Here is a 21714-nt window from a genome sequence, read left to right on the forward strand (position 1 = left end):
CGGCATGAGAGGCCATGCAGTCGGAGTTGGGCTAGAATAGGCCGTTTGAGGCATTGACTATCAGGGGTACTTTATATAGGTTGAGGTGCTCATCCTTTGACTCACTTGGTTCATTCTGAGCCGTGTGTGTGTGTGTGTGTGTGTGTGTGTTTTTGTGTGACGCTACTTCTCCTACAGTTTATTGACCAATTACATTCATATTTGCTACATAGGATCAGCATGACCCCAGTTAGTGTATAGGGGTGTTTTTATCTTTGCCAGAGGTCTTGGGGGTGGGGGTGGTGGAGGGGGGGGGTGCAAATTCTCGATGTAAATGTGTATCGTGTTGCCTCACTCCAGGTGGGAAGGGTTTACAGTACAGTATTCCTGTCCACATGCTTTCCAGTGCAGTGCGGTGTTTTGAATTATGCAAAGAGAGGTATTTTGGAGAAGTATTTTGAATTGCACATTTGAATAAGGATAATAACATAACCCCCCTGGCCACTCCCATTGAGAGCGGGTGCTTTGAGTACATTATATGAGATTGAACAAAGTGCCAAGTTTTTGGGATTTCAACTGCTGTTATAGTGGGTGAACCTATAAGGGGAATCGCACAGTCTTGCATCGTATTCGTAAATAGTTATAAACTAATGTTGTTCTTGAGAAGGGCTAAGCAACTGAAAAGCGCAACAAAATTTGTTCTTGTTCTGTTTTGTTGAAGAAGCAAAATATGTATCAAACAAATATTGATCTTGAGGAAAATTAACACAATTATAGTGATGTTTATGAACTAGGGAACACAGAGGATCCTAATAAAATAGACTTTTGTTTACATACAGACCTCGCCCCCCCCCCCCACCCAGCCCTCCTTTATCACTTTTGGCCCTTCTTTCTGCTATTATCCCCGTTCCCTTCCCTTTTATTTGCCGACCTGTTTGTGTTCATCCCTTGAGACAACCCTCGTTTCTTCAAACTTGTTGCATTCTCCCTGACCATAAAGTTTGAAGAAACAGGGATCTGACCATTGCTATTCTTGTAATTCGAGGAGAAAATCCTTTTGAGTTCTTCATAAAATGTGTCTTCACAACAAGTTATATAAAGTAATGCATTGTAAAGAAGGATGAACTTCCCAGCTATTGAGCCATGCACATAGCCCATTACTTCTCATCACCTTTCATGCTTTTCCTGCTCTTTCAGCAACGCTGGGTACCCACTGGCATCGTCACGGTTGGTCGTCTTGGTGGCCGAGGAGCATGGGTGGCGAGGGATGGCATGCGGCTTCTGCTGGTTAACCACTTCCGCTTGGAGGAGACAATGCTTTACCAACACTTAATTGAAAGTCATGCTCTTCCGGTCGAGCCTCTGGGTACCCCAGTGACCCTCTCTGAAAGGTGCATGCCACAATATTAACTTATCTGTCCTGATTGCTCGAGCATTACAAAGAATTGTGTTTGATCTGTTGTTTTTGTTTGAGAAGTATGACTATTACATCTATTCTTTCTCCAATTTTAATTTGTCCTTTCACCAGAAGCATTAAACCAATCAAGAATGCGAATATGTGTGAACTTTATAAAGCATTTGCCGTTTCCCAATTTCTCTGAGTACACACACTCCCTACGGGAGTCGCAGGAAGGGTGATGTTATTATCCTCTATGAGGTATATAGATTACAGTAGATCTAGGCTCGGGCCTCAAGAATGTCGGGGGTGTGTTCAGTCACCAATTTTCTTGTAGAGTGCTCACCAAGTGGCTTAAACACTCCATTTGAAACCATTGGCAAGGAATGGCTGGCTTGGCAAGTGCTTACTAGCTGCTTGGTAACTGCACACACCCCGGGTTTCCTCTCTTTCAGTTTCATCGTAAACAGCAGGAGCGACTGTTTGCCTCCACCACCAAAGGTGGGCGGAGGTTATGTTTTCACCCCGTCTGTCTGTGAACAGGATATCTCAAAATTTGGGATGGATTTGGCCGAAATGTGGTGGACACTTTGGGTGTGTGAGGAGGAAGAATTGATTCAATTTTGGTGAAGATCCGAATCCAGATCTGGATCTGATAATTTATTTTCAAGTGATTCTTCACCATTGAGAGATCGGGCGAAACCGATTAAGTAGCACGATATCTCAAAAAGTTGTGGACGGATTCGGCCGAAACTTGGTAGACAGGTTGGGTGTGTGACGAGGACGAATCCATTCGATTTCGGTGAAAATCCGAATCCAGCTCCGGATACAATAATTACAGCCGCGTATGCTGTATACAATTGCACCGAGTTTGAAATGTCCCCGGTGTCCCCCCACCCCCCCCATGTGCCTCAAGTGAGCCAATGACGGCTGTCCGGTAGATGGCAGGGCGTAACCTAGACGGAAATGGCGACGATTGACGGAAATACCCAAGTATTTCAATGGAAATTTTTTGTATTTTTTGAAACTAATGTGTTATATATGTGAAAACCATTGAATTTATTGCTCGACGGCAAAAAAAAACCAAGAAACGCTCCCCTCTCATGTACGAATGAACGAAAGACGTCATTTCCGCCCACCATGGCGTTTCGCGCCGAACGCTGAAAGCTAAGTTCTTCTTATGCCATCATTCTCTTTAATATTAGCCATAAACAAGTATTTCGTCATGCATTAGTAGTGAAAATTTACCTTCAATTATGGCAGATATTGGTGGCAAAGTGATAAGTGGTTCTTTCAATAACATTAGTGTACTCATTTGCTTCACCACACGCACTGTATTGAAGGATTTCACTTGTTTTGTTTAATTTTCAAAATGATTCTTTACCATTGAGAGATTGGGCCAAAAACGATATACAACATGATATTTCAAACATATATTGGGCCCGACATATTCTTGTTGATCAGACTTTGCGTGGCAGAGGGATGCGCTCGACCGAGTGCCCTTCTGGTTTATATTGTCACCACTATACTTTTGGGTTGGTTAAAAACAACAACAACTAGAACTGCCACTTTATAACTGCTGGCAGTGATGACCGGGTACCCAGTCCGTCCGTGTTTGATACAACATGGGACTTTCTGCAGATGACAGTCGCAAAGTTTCGCATTCATCGGGAAAGTGGTTCCAGAAAAAAACATGATTGAAGAGTGATACAAACAGAGGCCTGCTTCGATATGGTGTGGGACTGAAGACCTACGAACGGGGCAGCACAAAGCGTTCAATTTCCTTATTACTGGCGAACAGATTCAAATAATTAAATAATTCTGGCTGCCAAACCGCGTGACCGTAAATTTTAAACTTTTGTTTCGCATATCACCTGAATTATAAATCTGAAGTTTCGCATATATAGAGGCAGCGGTTCCAGAGTAAACATTAATTAATATTTATCCTTCAATCCAAGATGGCGGCCAAACCATGTGACTTGTGATGTCATAATTTGCACCACGTGTGCAAACATGATGGTGGATGATAACTGCAAATTTTCGCTTCTCCAGGTTAAGCAGTTCCAGAGAAAACATTATTTAATATTTTTCTTAAAACCAACATGGCTGCCAAACTCTGGGCCCGATCCCGTTGAAATTTCAAACCCTCATTCCGCATGAGCGTTCCACCATAAACTTGATGTTTCACATTTATTGATGCAGTAGTTCCAGAGTAAACATTAATTAATATTTTTCCTTCAATCCAATATGGCTGCCAAACGTTGCGTCGTACCTCAAAAGGGGGTGAGAACTTTTTATTCGTCATGGAGAGGCGGTCATAGTGGTCGAGTTTCGCCTGGATCTGTTCAGTCGTTTCAGAGAAAAAGACGTTTAAAGATGTTGTTTTTCAATCCAAGATGGCTGACGAACCATGTGACCTATGACATCAGAAGTTTATATTCTGCTTCCAACTGGGTATTGGAACACGTTTGTGAAGTTTCGTGTTAATCGGTAAAGGTGCGTTTTTCTATCCAAGATGGCCGCCAAACCATGTGACGTGTGACGTCATAATTTTTACCATGCGTGCAGACTGCCCTCTCGATGATAATTACAAATTTTCGATTCGTTTGGTTTAGCGGTTCCAGAGAAAACATTATTTAATATTTTTCTTAAATCCAAGATGGCGGCCAAACCATGTGACTTATCAATTCGAAATTAACAAACTTATATCGCCTTCCTGTCCCGAATACAGTTCTGAAATCTCCCCTTCATTGGGCCAGCGCTTCTGGAGAAGAAGATGTTTGAAGGTTTTCGGGTTTTTTCAAGATGGCCGCCAAACCATGTGACCGATCAAGAACAAATTAACAAACTTGAGAAAGGACCTCATGGGGAATATATGTGTGAAGTTTCGTCTTAATCTATCTTGCCCTTCTGGAGAAGAAGATTTTTAAAATTTATTCATTTTCAATCCAAGATGGCTGCCGAACCTTGTGACCTATGATATCATAAATTTAAATTCTGCTTTCCATCGTCGACCCGAACAAGTGTGTGAAGTTTCGTGTAAATCGGATAAGGTCTATTTTTCCATCCAAGATGGCCGCCAAACCATGTGACTTCTGAGGTAAAAAAATTTTTACCATGTATGCAGACTTGAGGGAGGAAGGTACTTGCAAATTTTCGCTTCGATGGCTTCTGGAATACCAAAGAAAACATTATTTAATATTTTTCTTAAATCCAACATGGCGGCCAAACCATGTGACCTATCACTTTGAAATTAACAAACTTGCATCGCATACATGTCACGAATATAGTTCTGAAATCTCGCCTTCATTGGACCAGCGCTTCTGGAGAAGAAGATGTTTGAAGGTTTTAGAGTTTTTTCAAGATGGCCGCCAAACCATGTGACGTATCAACAACAACTTAACAAACTTGAAAGAGGACCTCAGGGGGAATGTACCTGTAAAGTTTCGCCTTAATCTGTCCAGCCCTTCTGGAGAAGAAGATTAAAAAAAAAAACACTAAAAAACAAGATGGCGGCCGAATTACGTCATCGATGACGTCAAAAAAAACATTTTTGACGATGAATTTTGGTGTGGATGACGCTCAGAATTTTTCAGATTTTTCCTATATGGCGTTCTACTTGACGAATTTTCACCGGTGTATCGCTTCACTTCTGACGTCAAGAAAAATCACACGTGTTCCCCAGAGGGAGCTTTGTAAAATTTATGAAGCAAAAACATTTTTACCCTAGAAAGTTTCAGAGATACAGAGGTCCAAAGTTTTTCGGTTTTTTCAAGATGGCGCCCGCACCACGTGACCAATGACGTCATAATTATAACGCGAGTGTGCTATCAAAAAAGATACATACTATGGTGAAAACTTCGTGTCGATCGGACTTAGCGTCCCAGACAAAATGATTTTTAAAGTGAAGAAGGGTGCAAAATGCCGGCGGAAAAATAATAATAATAATGTATAATGCGTAATAATAAACAGAAGAAAAACAATAGGGTACCCTGTACTCACAGGGTACCCTAATTACTGCAAAATAAATCTTTGCATGCCAAGAAAGTGTACGTATATAAAAGAACAATGTAACTTCATGTGTAAAGTATATTATGCAGTTATTAATAGTGATGGTGAATATGTGCAGGCATGTCCAACTGGGCTGAGTTTTAAATATATTATCGCTGGGTTCATCTTTGTTGATCTGGGAGGAATAATCGTCAATTTTCATACAATTGACTTGAAATAGCCTGCTCTTCACCATCTTCATGGGTGCACATGAGATAGATAGAGATATAAAGTGAGAATGACTTGCTTTCACATTAACAGCCCCCAGAGAGAAAAATCGTTGAGATGTCATTTATGAAATGTCAGGGAAAACAGATTGTTTAATATAAAGTGCCATTGAAGGATATTATTATTCATTGACATTCTGCTACTTGTAGCCAATTAATTGGAACTTCTCGTTGCTTGGTTTTGATTTATGACAGCATTATGTAATAAGAGTTTTTGTTAATTTAATTGCGGTTATTTTTTGGTGGTGGGGGGGGGACAGGGTCCTGGGTGGATCGCGATACCTGGATGCGGTGTGTGCCCTGAAAACGGAACAGTTTCCCCTTGACCTTGCGCCTCACATTACAGACCTGCGACTTGTGAACAATGGTTTCCGCATCCGCAAGTTTGAAGGTGCTTGGATTGGGAACGAGGGTTCTTACATCGATCATTGAGTCTCAAGATCCTTATCATTTTAATAATTACTACCACTAAAATACCCTCTCCAAACAACTTTGAGATCTCCATTGCTGCCTTCCTTTTAGATAGTTCAGGCAGTTTAGTGGGATTGGAGCTGGCAGCCTTGGCCACGTGTGTGGCATTTTACGGGCTTGCTGACCTTCGAGAGGTGCTCGAGGCGATTGTAGACAAGCACGCTAACTCTCCACATGCCTGTCGACCTCGCAAGATCATCAACTATCTTCAAGTAAGTTTCTCAGGGGCACCTGGTTTCATTTGGACATTGTATTGAGGGGTTTCTTGGAGATTTTCTAGTTAATCTACTTCCTCGTTCAATTTTGCTTCCACATGATTTCACACAATTGTCATTTGTGGAGGTACTGTACATCGAATCAACCTTTTGACACGAATAGTGGCAGCATACAATAATTTATGAATAAGTCAGGGAGAAGGTGTTTGCTGTGAGCATTGTGAAAATAATCTGTTCTTGAACACTTCCTGCTGACTGAGTAAGGGGATACAACTTAACTCGTGAAGTGAAGACATTGGCATTGCACCGGAATTGATTCTTGTACTGTGGGTTGTCTTTATGCAGTGAAAAATCAGCAACATTTTCAAGGTTGCTACTGGAAGCCTTGATTTGGGGTTTGGTATTTATTTTAGAGAAATTAAAGTGAACTATTATTTATAGTGACGGGAAACTTTCTGCAGTCGTTCCCTTGGAAGAAACATAGATGCATGTGTAGTTTTATGTATCGTTATTCATTGTTCATTGTTGGTACTGAAGCAGTAGCTCCTCCTTGCTGAGATGTCCTCATAATATATTTTGAACTACAAGATGAAAGCTTTTTTTCAAAAGAGAAAATAGCTTGATGTGAACATGTCTTTGTGCCTATCTCTGCCACGTTTTCCCTCCTTTCCTTTATCATTATCTGAGATTCATGTCTAAAGGTAATACCATTAGTGCCACACTCATAAAGGTACTTTCGATTCGTCTTTTATTCAATTCCATTATCTTCTTTGATGATGGTTGATGATGTCTTCTGGAGTAGTTACCCTGCGCACACGATACAAAAATCGGGGTTAAACAATTGGCTCAAGTCTGTCTGTTCGTACTATCAGTTTATAATCGAGCAACAGGCTATTTAAATTGGATGTTACATTTTGAACACCAATCAGAACATGAATAAGAAGACAAGTTTATCGTTTTAACGTACTTTGCCTCAGAATTAATCCTGACCGCACATGCACAGAGAAGAGTGAGACAATATTTTTACTCTGTCTAACTGCCCAACAGTCAAACAAAATTGAAAATCATTCCAAACAGGACACTCAGTGCTTTTAAGGGCAATATAAAGGACATAAATAACTAAAGTAATGTGTTAGATGGGGGTGGTGTAATAGACCCTGGGTAAAATGGTGGTAAAACCCATAATTTTTGACTTGTATGCCTTTAAACCTCTTTAAACCCTTATTTCATCATAATTCCACACAGTTCGCCTTCATAATACTTACAAAAACATCTACTTTTGCAGAGGTGTGTTCAGTTACCAAGTTTGTTGGAGAGCGCGTGCCAAGTGGCTTAAGCACTCAAGGAAGCACTGCATTCAAAATTGTCGATATGGAACGGTTGGCTTGGCAAGTGCTAGCTCGATGGTCGATAAATAAATACACCATGGTACCGTACTTGGACAGTTAATTAGGGTGATGTAACAGACACTATGTCAACGGTGGTAAAATGGCAGTAAACTTTCGGAATTAATAGATTAATAGGACATTTACAATCTTGATTTTATTTCAATTGAGTTATATACTTGAACACTTGAAAACAAATCGTCTTTTTACCACTTAAAAAAAAAACCCTTCCGTTTAGTAATACGGTACTTCAAAAAATATTCATGCTCTGAGGGCAGAGTCATCATCACTGCGAGGACCTGCATTAATGCTGCCTCATGCCCTGAGAGAGCATAACTATTTGCAGAACTGTTTGAGGTTCTTTATTCTGACGAATATGGTGGTGCCAAGCCCAGTTTGTTTGGTGCATGTTTTTCTCAAAGATTGTTCCAAAATTATCTTTTTTTTTAATTTCTGAGAGGAGTTGGCAGAATGTTTGGAGTTGCACACATGCATGGATAAGCCTCTATAGCGACGAAAAACGCATCTCAGTCGAGCATCACCGGCTCTGGACTGTTCCATCGGCTTTGTATGGTCACCATTATCCCTGTTATATGCAAGGTTTACAAGCAAGATGCACATGGACCGTGCTTGGAAATGCAAGGCAACATTTGAAAAGGAGAAGTGTGTGTGTGTGTTTGTGTGTTTGTGTGTGTGTGTGTGTGTGTGTGTGTGTGTGTGTGTGTGTGTGTGTGTGTGTGTGTGTGTGTGTGTGTGTGTGTGTGTGTGTGTGTGTGTGTGTGTGTGTGTGTGTGTCTCGAAGAAAAGACTCATATCCCAGACACCATACTTGAAGATAAAATAAAATCAATCACAAGGACGGAAGTCTTAGTGTGTACACATCATGTGTTAGTGTGTGCGTCGTGTGATGTGTCCACGTGTGGCGTGTGTGTCCGGGTTACAAATCCAACCCTACCTCAGCGTGGTACCTGGGTGAATGGTGGTGTATCATCACCTGCCGGCTAACGGGGCTATAATATCATCATACTCGAGGGTTATACTGAACCCAGAGACAGGGTGCCAGCGAATGCCATCTGAATGTTCCCTCGACTGCTCATCTTCAGAGAACTTGCACCACTCCCAGGTGAAGATGAAGTCAACACAGAGAGCAAAACAAAGCAAGACAAGGGCTGAGGGAACTGTACATATCATATTGAAACCCTTTGCAATATTTCAAGACGAAAACTAGAATAATCTATGATTAATGACTTTTTAAAAATTATTTTTAGAAAAAAAAGTTAAAATAAAATGAAATAAGGTGGTGTAAACTTCTGAAAAAATGGTTTCTAGAACCTCTCAAATCTCTTATTTTATATGAATATACAGTAATTATATACATATTTTAACACTGGAACACAAATCACCTTCTTGGCACTTTCAAAACCCTTCCATTTATTGGTGCTCGGACAAAATATTAGGCATTTTACGTCATCACGACCATTCAAATCATTGGCTCGTAGACCCCGCCCATGTCCTCGTTTCTCATGTCCTTGCTTCTGCGCATGGTAATGTGTTCTATGAACTCTAGTTCTTCCATGGAATAGTTGCATCAAAATCACTAAAGTAGTCATTCAATCATCTCATGTGCAACCTGTGGCTGATGTTTGCATCGTTGCTGGAAGTGGGGCTTTGCTACTGATGCAGTACCTTCTGCAGGTTAGGGCAGGAATTTGTAATTTGTTTAGGGTGCCGACAAGAGCTCGGTTACTCTTCACAAAGGACACCGTGGGATATTTATTGTCCACCAACTAATGCCGGCAGACAAGAACACCCAGTTTATCGTCCATCCGAGGGATGGCACACATGTTGTTGAATCACCCTGTCTGTGAAACACCAGAATGGCAGTTTATAGCTCAGTCGGGATTCAAACCAAGGCTGGACAGCTTAGCGGTGAATGTGCGTACCTCGCGGCCATCCTGCCAGCCATACTAAAATACAGAGTATCTACAGGGTGTTTATAAAGTCCCGTTACCTCCTGATCATCATCTACCCTGGTATGTTTTGTGTAGATGAGCATATAAGACCAGTCACCTTGCTGATGGGAATACTGATCCTTGCTGTGATGGCTAATCTATGGGGCAATAACAAAAAAGGATTCTTGGGAGATCCTGCCCTCCGTGCAGGGATATTCATTGTCTCAAGTTGGCATTTGCAGTTTTAACACATGTGCACACCTACCCAAACAGACAAACCGACCTTTATTTATTTATTTGCATCAAAAACCTTCCCGGGAAGTCTCTGAATCCATCGTCGTTGGATTTATTGAAATCTGTTAATACGTTCTCGTCGGAACATGACAAACAAACAGACAGACTGACAGACACAGCTAATACTAATATCCACACTAATAAGTGTTTGTGTGTGTGTGTGTGTGTGTGTGTGTGTGCGTGCGTGCGTGCGTGCGTGTGTGTGTGTGTGTGTGTGTGTGTGCGTGCGCGTGTGTGTGTGTGTGTGTGTGTGTGAGTGTGTGTGTGTGTGTGTGTGTGTGTGTGTGTGTGTGTGTGTGTGTGTGTGTGTGTGTGTGTGTCTGTGTGTGTCCTCCATAACTCCAAAACCATGAAACCTTGCAGTCTGAAACTTTGCATGCCGACAAAGAAAATTCCAAGGAAGTGCATGAGTGAAAATTGTATGTTTCATTAAAACACCCCTTTTAAAGATATAATTAATGGCCTCATTAAATTGTATTCTTTGTTGGGTGCATCCTCGGACACCTCGCTCTCTGGGGTCTCAAGGCGTATCCTAGGTTACCTCGCTGGGGTCTGAAGCTGCCATGTTTTTTGGCCTGCTCAACCATGCCTTGACTTGGAACAGGCCGCAATGATTTCTTAACGATAAAGTTTTTTTCCCCCCACTTTCCTCACTCATATCATCGAATGCCTGTTCACCATGGCTAGTAAACACTGGAAATATCGCTTTTGTAAATACCATAGTTTTCAAATTAGAGCAATTTGGAGCAATTTCATGCATTATAACGATGCAATTTTCCATTATATACTCCTACTCTCACGGAATAAGTAAAGTATATCATCAAAATATTATTTGGCTTTGAGGATCGGATATCGTCCGGACTAAATAAGTGTCGAAATCTGGAGTGAAATCTGATAATTTAAATAAATAACGAGTCTTGTAACTCCGCCCATATACATATTTACTTCAAGCAAGCAAGGCTTGTTTAAAGTGAATAGGTATATAGCTCCCTCTATCTCCATATATACATACAAATATAGGCCCCATCTTCTCCATATATACACAAGAAAATGTGAAATTTTCAAAGCATTAAACTTATCTTTTTCTCCTGTTTGGGGAAGTACTGTATATTGAGTGAACAAAAGAATTATGACCGTGCTAAAATTAACCAGCTTTATTGAACTATATGATTTAATGCATTCACTGCTTGACATCGCGCCCTATTTCCCAGATGTACTGCTTATCCATCACGTCTGCCAGATCTGTGTTGATATTTTCGCATGTTTCGCAAGGTGCTCCACAGGGAATCAAAGCAAATCTGTGAAAAACTAACGTTTTAAAATAAAGTAATAACGTTTGCTCGCACCGCGAACCGATGTACCATGTGACACGTGCACAGACAAGCAGGCAATGTGGCGGATTATCTGCAATGTTTATTTCACGGGCGATTAACTTTGTGATGTCTTCAGGCTCGTTCTACGTGAAACAACAACTCTTTTTGTGGATAAAGTCATTCTTTCAACGAATTAATTTAATATCTTTAACTGCTGCGGCCGTGGTGATGATCGGCTTTAAAGTTAAAGGAATCCAATATGGCAAGCAGCCACAGCCTGGCCAGCTGTTCCGAATCGACCATTTAATTGGAGTGCTTGCTTAAGTGCTGAAGTCACATGCTGAGTGCCCCACAGTCGATGGTGGTACCGCGCTGTGTCATTATGAGCGAATCATTCACTCACTGCGGACGCTTTTGCTGCGCCACGTTATTCAGAGCAAGTGGTTCGTGTTGAGTCATCCTGAGCAAGTGGTCCATGATCCGCCATCCTGAGCAAGTGATCCTTGTTCCTGTTGTCCTGAGCGAGGTGTTTGTGGCACCGTCGTCCTGAGCAAGTGGTTTGTGGCCCCGTCCTCCTGAGCGAGGTGTTTGTGGCACCGTCGTCCCGAGCGAGTGGTTTGTGGCCCCGTCGTCCCGAGCGCGTGCTCCGTGGCCCCGTCGTCCCGAGCGCGTGCTCCGTGGCCCCGTCGTCCCGAGCGAGTGGTCCGTGGCCCCGTCGTCCCGAGCGAGTGGTCCGTGGCCCCGTCGTCCCGAGCGAGTGGTCCGTGGCCCCGTCGTCCCGAGCGAGTGGTCCGTGGCCCCGTCGTCCCGAGCGAGTGGTCCGTGGCCCCGTCGTCCCGAGCGAGTGGTCCGTGGCCCCGTCGTCCCGAGCGAGTGGTCCGTGGCCCCGTCGTCCCGAGCGAGTGGTCCGTGGCCCCGTCGTCCCGAGCGAGTGGTCCGTGGCCCCGTCGTCCCGAGCGAGTGGTCCGTGGCCCCGTCGTCCCGAGCGAGTGGTCCGTGGCCCCGTCGTCCCGAGCGAGTGGTCCGTGGCCCCGTCGTCCCGAGCGAGTGGTCCGTGGCCCCGTCGTCCCGAGCGAGTGGTCCGTGGCCCCGTCGTCCCGAGCGAGTGGTCCCTGGCCCCGTCGTCCCGAGCGAGTGGTCCGTGGCCCCGTCGTCCCGAGCGAGTGGTCCGTGGCCCCGTCGTCCCGAGCGAGTGGTCCGTGACCCCGTCGTCCCGAGCGAGTGGTCCGTGGCCCCGTCGTCCCGAGCGAGTGCTCCGTGGCCCCGTCGTCCTGAGCGAGTGCTCCGTGGCCCCGTCGTCCCGGGCGAGTGCTCCGTGGCCCCGTCGTCCCGGGCGGGTGTTCCGTGGCCCCGTCGTCCCGACCGGGTGGTCCGTGTCCCCGTCGTCCCGAGCGTCGAGCAATGTTTGTCTCTGGACAGCTTGGCTCCAGACGCATCCCCACGGCAATTTTGTCCGAATGGGAGTTTGTCTCCGGGCATATCCAAGCAGTGATTGTTTCCGGATGTGTCTGGGTGGTGTTTATCTCTGGGCCGTGTTTATCGTATGACAGGTAGTAAATGGATTTCAGACATTATTTTGTTTCCATCTTCACTGTTATTCTGTGCAGAATCATTTTGATGAGACAGAATGAGTTGTAATTAGCGCTCCACCTCACACTGCTTTCCCTTCCCAAACCCTTCCTCGCCCCCCCCTCTTCTCTTAACTGTCCCTCCCTTCTGGTTCCCCTCTTACTCTCCCTCCTTCCTTGCCTCCTCCCCACCCCTCCCTCCTCCCCCTCCCTCCTCTCTTTCCCCCTCAACCTGCTCATTCTCCCCCATCATGCTTTCTCCCCCACCCCTCCCTCTCCTCCAACCTTCTCCCTCTCACTATTCCCATCAGCGAAGCAATGGGTATTTGGTAGTTTTATAATGTAGATGTTCATGTTAATCTTGATGATGATGTTGATATTAATCGTCAGCTGAGTTAATTAATGTTAGCCTTTCCTCTTGTGTGTTGGTTCTCCTATTCTGTCAAGTTCTGCAGATGGACTTTGTAAACACCCTGTACATCTTGGAACCAGTGTTGTCAAGTTTTCTGACTTCCCCCAATTGATGTAATGACGTGTGCTTTGGAAAAGTTGCTTTGATAGATTTAAGAAGAGCAGAAGATTTTTCTTTGTGGCGTATCATTCTTCCTGGAAAATGAGGTTGTTGGAAGAAGATCAATCATTGAGGATTTAATTGACACTGTTGACTTGCAAGTGAATTGTGTACTTGACTCCTCTGGAGCTTTGAACATGTAATTGTGATGTAGATGGCAAGCAGGTTGTTCTTGGTTTCTGCGTATGCCCAACTTTCATGTATATTCAGGGGGAGGCTGTGAGGATGGCGAGACAGATGCCTGCCAGACTACCTGAGGATGAGATCGCAGAGAAGCTGCAGAGGATGTACAATGTGTTGCCAGCAGATTGTCACCGCTGTCTACATGGATTGCCATTCTTCCATCACTTTGCTGATCTTCCTGCAGACAACAGTGAGATGGAAATAATTGGCCTGTAGGCAAAATGCACTCTTTTCTCTGACCTCTAATCACGTACAATCGTTGTGTTTGTGAATTGTATTTTAATTTGTGTTTTTCTTCCTTTTTGTTGGCTTGAGTATCATGGAGAGCTCGATGAATGATGCAGGGAAGTGTGTATTATCAATTACCAGTGGATGGAGATAGGGGTGGGGTGGGGTGCCTTGAGATATTGGCAACAAAGTGAAGATATCTTGCACAGTATAAGTAGTGAGCTTGCATAATACAGATGAGGGGGGGGGAAATGTGTTGATTTAATGATTGCATCGGCTGTTTTGCTTTGTGTTAATTTGTTTTTCGACTCGGCTACCCCATCCGTGGTAGCGATGGTAAAAAATTTGGTCATGAAGGCACCTTGGAGGGTGGTTTTTATTGTGCTTTAATAAAAATGGGTAGCACTGAGGTATCATGACACCAACTTCAATTTCTTATGTGTGAAACCGCCACCTGTGGAAACAAACCACTCCCAAGGGATGTCGCCACTTCAACAGCTCAGCTAGCCATGTGCTCTACTTAGACATACCATCAACCCCAGTGCTAACCTATGTGATGTGGTGTACCATCTTGACCACAAAACCAAACTTCGAGCAGTTGTGTGCAGTGGTGTCGTGGCAAATATTAAAGTACACGGAGCCCGACAAAAATGTGTCGGCCTTCATTGCCAAATCTACCATCACATCAACTTTAATGTGACACTAACCTTTTGAGTACCCAAAATGAGTGCTAAAGGAAATACGTACGTTTTACCACGATTAACAAAAGCGTAACACTCACACCCATTTAATCTCACAATTATTTTTTTTGCAGAATTTCCTTAAAAGAATACAAAAAACGTCAGATCAATTTAGTCTTGAACCACGATTTTTCGACAAAACTTTGTATTCTACGAAATAGTTTTTATTTTATTTTATTTTATTTAGTACCATTAGGTAAGGGCTGGACAGAATGCCTAGAAGTACGCACACTGGCCTCCAAGTTGTCGAGCCTGGGTTTGAATCCCGACCCAGCTATAAACTGTCATCCTGGTGTTTCACATGCAGGGTGATTCATCAATGTATGTGTCATCCCTCGGATGGATGTTAAACTGGGTGTTCTGTCTGCTGGCATGAGTTGTTTAGTTGGTGTCTTTCTTGGAGTTGATAAAAAAGAGATAAAGCTTTGGGCGAGATAAAAGGTATTGAACGTGATGGAAGAGCAGATAGGCATGATGTTAATATACACTGCATGGCCAAAAGTATGCAGGCACCCATTCTAATTAGTGGATTTGGCTATTTCAGCCACACTCCACACCACTATTGCTGACAGGTGTATATAATCAAGCACACAGCCATGCAATCTCCATAGACAAACATTGGCAGTAGAATGGGCCGAACTGAAGAGCTCGGTGACTTTCAACGTGGCACCGTCATAGGATGCCACCTTTCCAACAAGTCAGTTTGTAAAATTTCTGCCCTGCTTGAGCTGCTCCGGTCAATTGTAAGTGCTGTTATTGTGAAGTGGAAACGTCTAGTAGCAACAACAGCTCAGCCGCGAAGTGGTAGGCCACACAAGCTCACAGAACGGGACCGCTGAGTGCTGAAGGGTGTAGCACAAAAAAAATTGTCTGTCGTCGGTTGCAACACTCACGACTGAGTTCAAAACTGACTGGAAGCAACGTCAGCACAAACACTGTTCGTCGAGAGCTTCATGAAATGGGTTTCCATGGCCGATCAGCCACACCCAAGCCTAAGATCACCATGAGCAATGCCAAGCGTCGGCTGGAGTGGTGTAAAGCTCATCGCCATTGGACACTGGAGCAGTGGAAACGCGTTCTCTGGAGTGATGAATCACGCTTCATCATCGAGCAAGCCGATGGACGAATCTGGGTTTGGCAGATGCCAGAAGAACGTGACTTGCCTAAATGCATAGTGCCAACTGTAAAGTTTGGTGGAGGAGGAATAATGGTCTGGGGCTGTTTTTCATGGTTCTGGCTAGGCTCCTTAGTTCCAGTAAAGGGAAATCTTAACACGACAGCATACAATGACATTCTAGAGCTAGACGATTCTGTGCTTCCAACTTTGTGGCAACAGTTTGGGGAAGGCCCTATCCTGTTTCAGCATGACAAGCCCCTGTGCACAAAGCGAGGTCCATACAGAAATGGTTTGTTGAGATCAGTGTGGAAGAACTTGACTGGCCTGCACAGAGCCCTGACTTCAACCCCATTAAACACCTTTGGGTTGAATTGGAACGCCGACTGCGAGCCAGTCCGAATCGCCCAACATCAGTGCCTGACCTCACTAATGCTCTTGTTGCTGAATGAGAGCAAATCCCCGCAGCAATGTTCCAACATCTAGTGGAAAGCCTTCCCAGAAGAGTGGAGGTTGTTACAGCAGCAAAGTGGTAACCAACTCCTTTTTCTGCCCATGATTTTGGAATGAGATGTTGGACGAGCTGGTGTCCACATACTTTTGGCCATGTAGTGTATATTGTTATGGCCACGACGTTTGGGCCTGCCGCGAGGAGGAAACGGATCCCTCGTGTCACCTCAAACTCACCGGACCTGCGGCCACCGTGCATGAATAACTTCACGGCATGGTGGGTTGCTAGGCAACGCCGAACGCGAATTGGTCTACCACGTCAGCACAAGGTCCGTCCGTGTGAAAACCGTTTACCTGATTGACGTGGTTTCCCAACTGGGGAATGCCCTTTCCGGTGTTGTGCAACTCTCGAAACTCAATTGTCCACTTGAGGCAAAGAAGATCAACAGATAATTTTTAATACGTAATTACCGAACGAAGAATCATTGATGAAACAGTCATGCAATGGTCTCCGCTAAACAGCTTCGAGGAATTCATCTATCTATATATTACAGAAACTCTCATCTTGTATATATTGTTACGGGCTGGGGACCGGTGGCAAGAGCGATCGCTAGGTGGGGAAAGTTACGTCGTCTCCCACTAGACTCCCGGAATTGTAGGCCGTCGCTCCGGATAATTCCGTGACGTGGCGGGTCGCTTAGCCGACTGTGGACGCCAATACCTCCACCGCGTAGCGTAGGGTCTTTTTGTGTAGAACCATTTACCTAATTAACCACGTGGTGTCGTCTACCGGGGAACCACGCCCTCAGTACGCCTTGCCCGAACCGGGTCACTTTACCAACTACGGTAGAGTACCAACTACCAACTCCGGATCGGATGCAGCCGAGCGGAACTACCAAGGACGTACCGGCTTGAATGAACAGATTAATTATCGGGGGTAAGACCCGGCTAAACTTAGATCCAAACCATGCTGGACCAATGATTGAAAAGACAAAAACGAACTGGGAACATTTCTACAATAATTTATTTACAGTAAAGCGAGGAAAAATGTGTGGCACAGGAAACAGGTTTATTGGGGATGTTATGCAGGGGAAGATGAGAGAAAGATGTAGTGCGACAATTTTACAGCAACTTACAAAGGAGACACAGAGCAGACTTGTCATGAGAATAATACAGACAAGATTTACAATGATCAACTAAAAACACTTATGCAGTTCTACTTAAAGACAGCACCACACACTCAGATGCACACTCAGACAAAAAGAAACCCAGATGTTTGCAAAGGACTCCCACAGCCAGAGAGGGAGGTGAGCTGAGGGCGCAGTTCCTTCGGGTACCTGAGCGTTGGATGGAAGGGGTGCTCCGTGGTGCGGCACCCGTCAATGGTCATGCGGCTCGGTCCACGGCCGCACGCGTGGAGACCGTGTCTGCGAAAGAGCCGGGGTTGTGTAGAGCGGAGTCCGAGGTTGGGATCAGGGTTTCCAGTTCACTCTCAAGACGACTCACTTTCCAGCTCACTCACTCACCCTTTCAGCACGAATGCTCCTCAACCGACGACTTTCTCAGCACACTTCGTAATTTATAGAACTCCCTCAGTGGGGAGGGGCTTTTGTGAAGCTGACGTCACTGTCCGCCTTGATTAGACAGGGCTTCCATGGGTCCGCCCTTTCTGGGCGGGGCTTCAGCCATACCGGGAAGCCCGCCCACTCCACACATGCGGACTCGTCAAAAAGGAACTACTGCAAGAGGATTTTGCCTCGGACAGCGAGTCGCCAGTTGGGCGAGTAGGCGACCAAGCATTTGTTCAGCCCATGAGAGAGGAAGGTACTGTGGTTCATAATGGAGGGGATATAAAGATTTATTGATCCAACTAAAAAAACATTGCAACGCACCCCTTTGATGTGCCACTAAACACAAGGAGGGGTTCTATCTACACATATACTTAACGGAATAACTGACTTCGGGACAACTGTATGTTTGTATGCATACGGTTCCAAGAACTGTAACACTACCCCCCTCCCTTTTGCTAGACTCGACCCGAGTCGTTAACATCCATGTGGCATGCAGGTGTAGGTTTCTCCAAGTGCACTACCGGTCAAAAGTTTTAGAACATCTCCATTTTTCCAGTTTTAACTTAAATTTAATCAGTTTAATGTTTCACTGTACTCTGAAATTAAAGCATAGAACAAATATAGAATTGCAGATAAAAAATAAATAATGGAATCGTTTTGTTGAAAAAAATTTAATCTGAATTTTTGACTCGTCAAAGTAGCCACCTTTTGCAGATATAACAGCCGCATACTCGTGGCATTCTTTCCACAATGGAAATCAAATATTGTTCGGAAAGTTCTTCCCAACACTGTTGCACTTGTAGGGTGCTTTGCTTTCACCCTTCTGTCCAGTTCATCCCAAACCAGCTCGATGGGGTTTAAATCTGGAGACTGTGCTGGCCATTCCATGATTTGAAGCCTACCGTCTTGTTCTTTTCTTCTAAGGTAGTTCCGACATAGCCTGGAGGTATGTTTTGGGTCATTATCTTCCTCTCGGATGAACCCCTGACCAACTAGGTGAAGACCAGAGTGTATTGCATGGCGCTGCAAAATGCTGTGGTTACCCTTTTGGTTCAGGGTGCCAGTCACTCTGTGAAAGTCGCCGACTCTGGATACAGCAAAAGAGCCCCAGATCATCACGCTTCCTCCTCCATGTTTGACAGTTGGTGTCACACACTGTGGAACCATCCTTTGGCCTACTCGACGGCATGCAAAAACCCTGCTGTGGAGGGCAGCAGCACAGGAGGTACAGAGTGGGTTTTCAGATTTAACATTTGTTGGTTTTATGATCCATCTTCCCCATTCTCTGATATACTTGGACTGGCACAGCCCCCTGAGGCTGTGTGAGGTGAGGGAGAAAAGAAAAGACCCTACTTTTCTTTTTTCCATCCTTTAATTTTCTTTTCTTCTCTCCTGTTTGAATGATGGCCATGTGTCCTTTGTGTAAATAAGATTGTATAAGTACATGTGGTGTGGTTAAATCTGCTCCGATGTGCTTTTTGCTTTCTTGCTTATAAATACTCTCTTTTAAAGGATTGCTTGTGTGTGTGTAAATAAACAATTGTTTGTTGAAATTTTCCAATCTGTCTCAGTTGTCTATTCCTTCATTACTCCGCAACAGTGTACAAGTAGAGTTAAAGGGGAAGTTGTACACCACCTGATTTGCTCTGTTAGCCGGTGCTGCACCCATCTGTTCTGCGCAGCAGAACATCACCAGGTGTGGGTCTGAGTGGTGGATTCTATTTAGGTTGCCGTGCCAATAGAAAGATATCACAGAAACATCGAAGCGTAACCCTGCTAGCCCAGTCGTCTAAGTCAATCGGCAACTGCTGTGTAAAAACTACAGCCCATTGTACCACGGAGTTATCTGTGGTTGGCGGCTTCAGGACTGGGTGTTCAGAAGAAACTCACGTGCTTCCCCTCGTGGCGAGCCCCAAAGCCTGGGCCATTCCAATATATTTTAGTGAATATGAGTGATTATCGGAGGGTGGCAGTGGTCCCCTGCCCAGGGTAGATCCGGCCATGAGGAGCACAAATTTTAGGTTAGGGCATGGTCACGATGCCGCATAGCCAGTTTGGTATGGATCTGGTTGTCTGTTTCTGAGCCTGAGATCTGAAATAGTCTGAGATCGCTTGCCCACTCTGCACAAAAAGGATACAGTGAGATGTTTAACAACCACTAATGCCAGTCGACTGGACTCCCAATTTCCCGGCAATCCGAGGGACCGCACACACATTTATGAATCACAATACCTCTGAGAAACCAGGATGACAGTTTGTGGTTGGATTGAGATTCAAACCCAGGCTTAACGGCTCAGAGGCAAGTGTGCATCTCTCTCGAGTCTAGACAATCCTGTGAGCCTGTGACAATACTGTCAATGGCATTTTGATTCAATTTTTAAAAGTAGCCCAGGAATGATTAATTCCTCTGATTTTTCTCTTGCCAATGAAGCTTTTCGATCACACACGTGATAAATTTGGGACTTCATCAAGCACATTTAATTTGGCCACAATGTCAGTCACTGTATCCAGCATGTGAGCGAAAGGTCTGGTGGTTATTCAAACACATTACATGACAATAATTATCAAACTCATGCACAAAGGCCAAATTGGAAAATTCTACGAGGGATACGCACCGTTTCTGATTGATGACATCATTGGCAGGAGAAAATCATGAAGAATCTGAAATTTATGAAAAGTAACAAAAATACTCTTTGGAAAAGACAGGGATATTATCAAAGTATAAATGTAGTTCAAGTCGTAAAAACATCATTTATTTTCTTCACCCCCTTGGTATCTGTAGTCCCACGTTTGATTATGATGACTTACTTTTTGGCAGGTCTCATCCTGATTCTGTTGCTGCCTCCATTGCTGCTCATTGTAATGTTGTCGTTGCTGCTGGAACTGTTGTCATTGTTTCTGGAACTGTTGTCGTTGCTCCTGGAACTGCTGTCTCAGCTCCTGGAACTGCTGTCTCAGCTCCTGGAACTGCTGTCTCAGCTCCTGGAACTGCTGTCTCAGCTCCTGGAACTGCTGTCTCAGCTCCAGGTACTGCTGCCACTGCTCCTGGAACTGTCGATAGGTCAGGTCAGGTCAGGTATGGGAGCATCCATCGAGCAGCGCATCACTGCGTCCACTTTCCGCCGGTACTCCAGGTGCCTCCGTCTGGCCATCCCCCAGGCAGATGCCTGGCCCATCCCCATCTCCCTGAGATGCCGATCAACCTGCTGCAACCTTGAAGCACATGGTTGGCCCATTGGCCTCCTCCACTCACGAGACTTCCTTGCTGAGAGAATCTGGTGAGCAGGATCAGCGTCAGGAAAATGAGCCACATGTCCATACAGCTGCAGTTGACGTTCATGGACAATGCAGGTAACAAATCACATTTGAGTTTTGGTGGCACCACACAAAGACCAAGAATCCTCCAGAGAGCATCCGGATTCACTGAATCGAACGCTTTGCAGAGATCAAAATTGGCTGCAAGCAGCCCCTGCCGAAACTCTCATTTGCGTTCGGTGAGGACCTGAAGAGCAAGGATACGGTCACTCGTTGACCTCTTTGGTGTAAAGCCTGACTGCTCTGGTCGCTGGTGCTCAAGCATATGGTGGCGAACCCTATCAAGAATTATCCGAGCAAAGACCTTGCCCGGCACTGAGAGCAGCGTCACCCCTCAGTAGTTGTTGCAGTCTTAGCGATCACCTTTCCCTTTCCAAAGAGGGACAACAAGGCCCCTCTTCCAGTCAATTGGGATGATGCCTGTGTTCCAGGCAGAGCACAGAACTGCATGCAATGACACGAGTGCAGCATTTCCACCAGCCTTGAGAAGTTCGGCATGGATGCCACAGATCCCTGGAGCTTTACCTCATTTCAACCAGTTCACCGCAGCCTGTGTCTCCTCAAACGAAGGTAGACCACAGTTGATTGGAGGATCAGCAACAGTGATTGTAACACCCCTGATGTCAAACTCGACAGATGGTGGATAACCTGGTACAACTGCTCAAAGTAACCGGCCCAGCGGGCCTTCACTT

At 44.8% G+C, this 21714-nt stretch overlaps 1 protein-coding gene across 8 annotated transcripts in view; it reads left to right on the top strand.

Moving 5' to 3' along the window:
- PMS1 (PMS1 homolog 1, mismatch repair system component) overlaps positions 1–21714 on the top strand; it is a 67671-nt gene that overhangs the window by 41256 nt on the left and 4701 nt on the right. For 7 of the 8 annotated variants that reach the window (XM_085872984.1, XM_085872976.1, XM_085872980.1 and 4 more), the window contains 4 exons: positions 1177–1370; positions 5913–6043; positions 6175–6335; positions 13632–14245. In XM_085872984.1, coding sequence (XP_085729110.1) covers positions 1177–1370; positions 5913–6043; positions 6175–6335; positions 13632–13820 — 675 coding nt within the window. In that variant the 3' untranslated portion in view covers positions 13821–14245. Of the gene's footprint in view, positions 1–1176; positions 1371–5912; positions 6044–6174; positions 6336–13631; positions 14246–21714 lie in introns of those variants that run through there. The other variant, XM_085872977.1, reaches the window with a different exon arrangement.

Source organism: Eptatretus burgeri, chromosome 3 (genome assembly GCF_056783735.1).
Source record: "Eptatretus burgeri isolate ZD-2024b chromosome 3, Ebu_testis_v1, whole genome shotgun sequence".
NCBI lineage: Eukaryota > Metazoa > Chordata > Myxini > Myxiniformes > Myxinidae > Eptatretus > Eptatretus burgeri.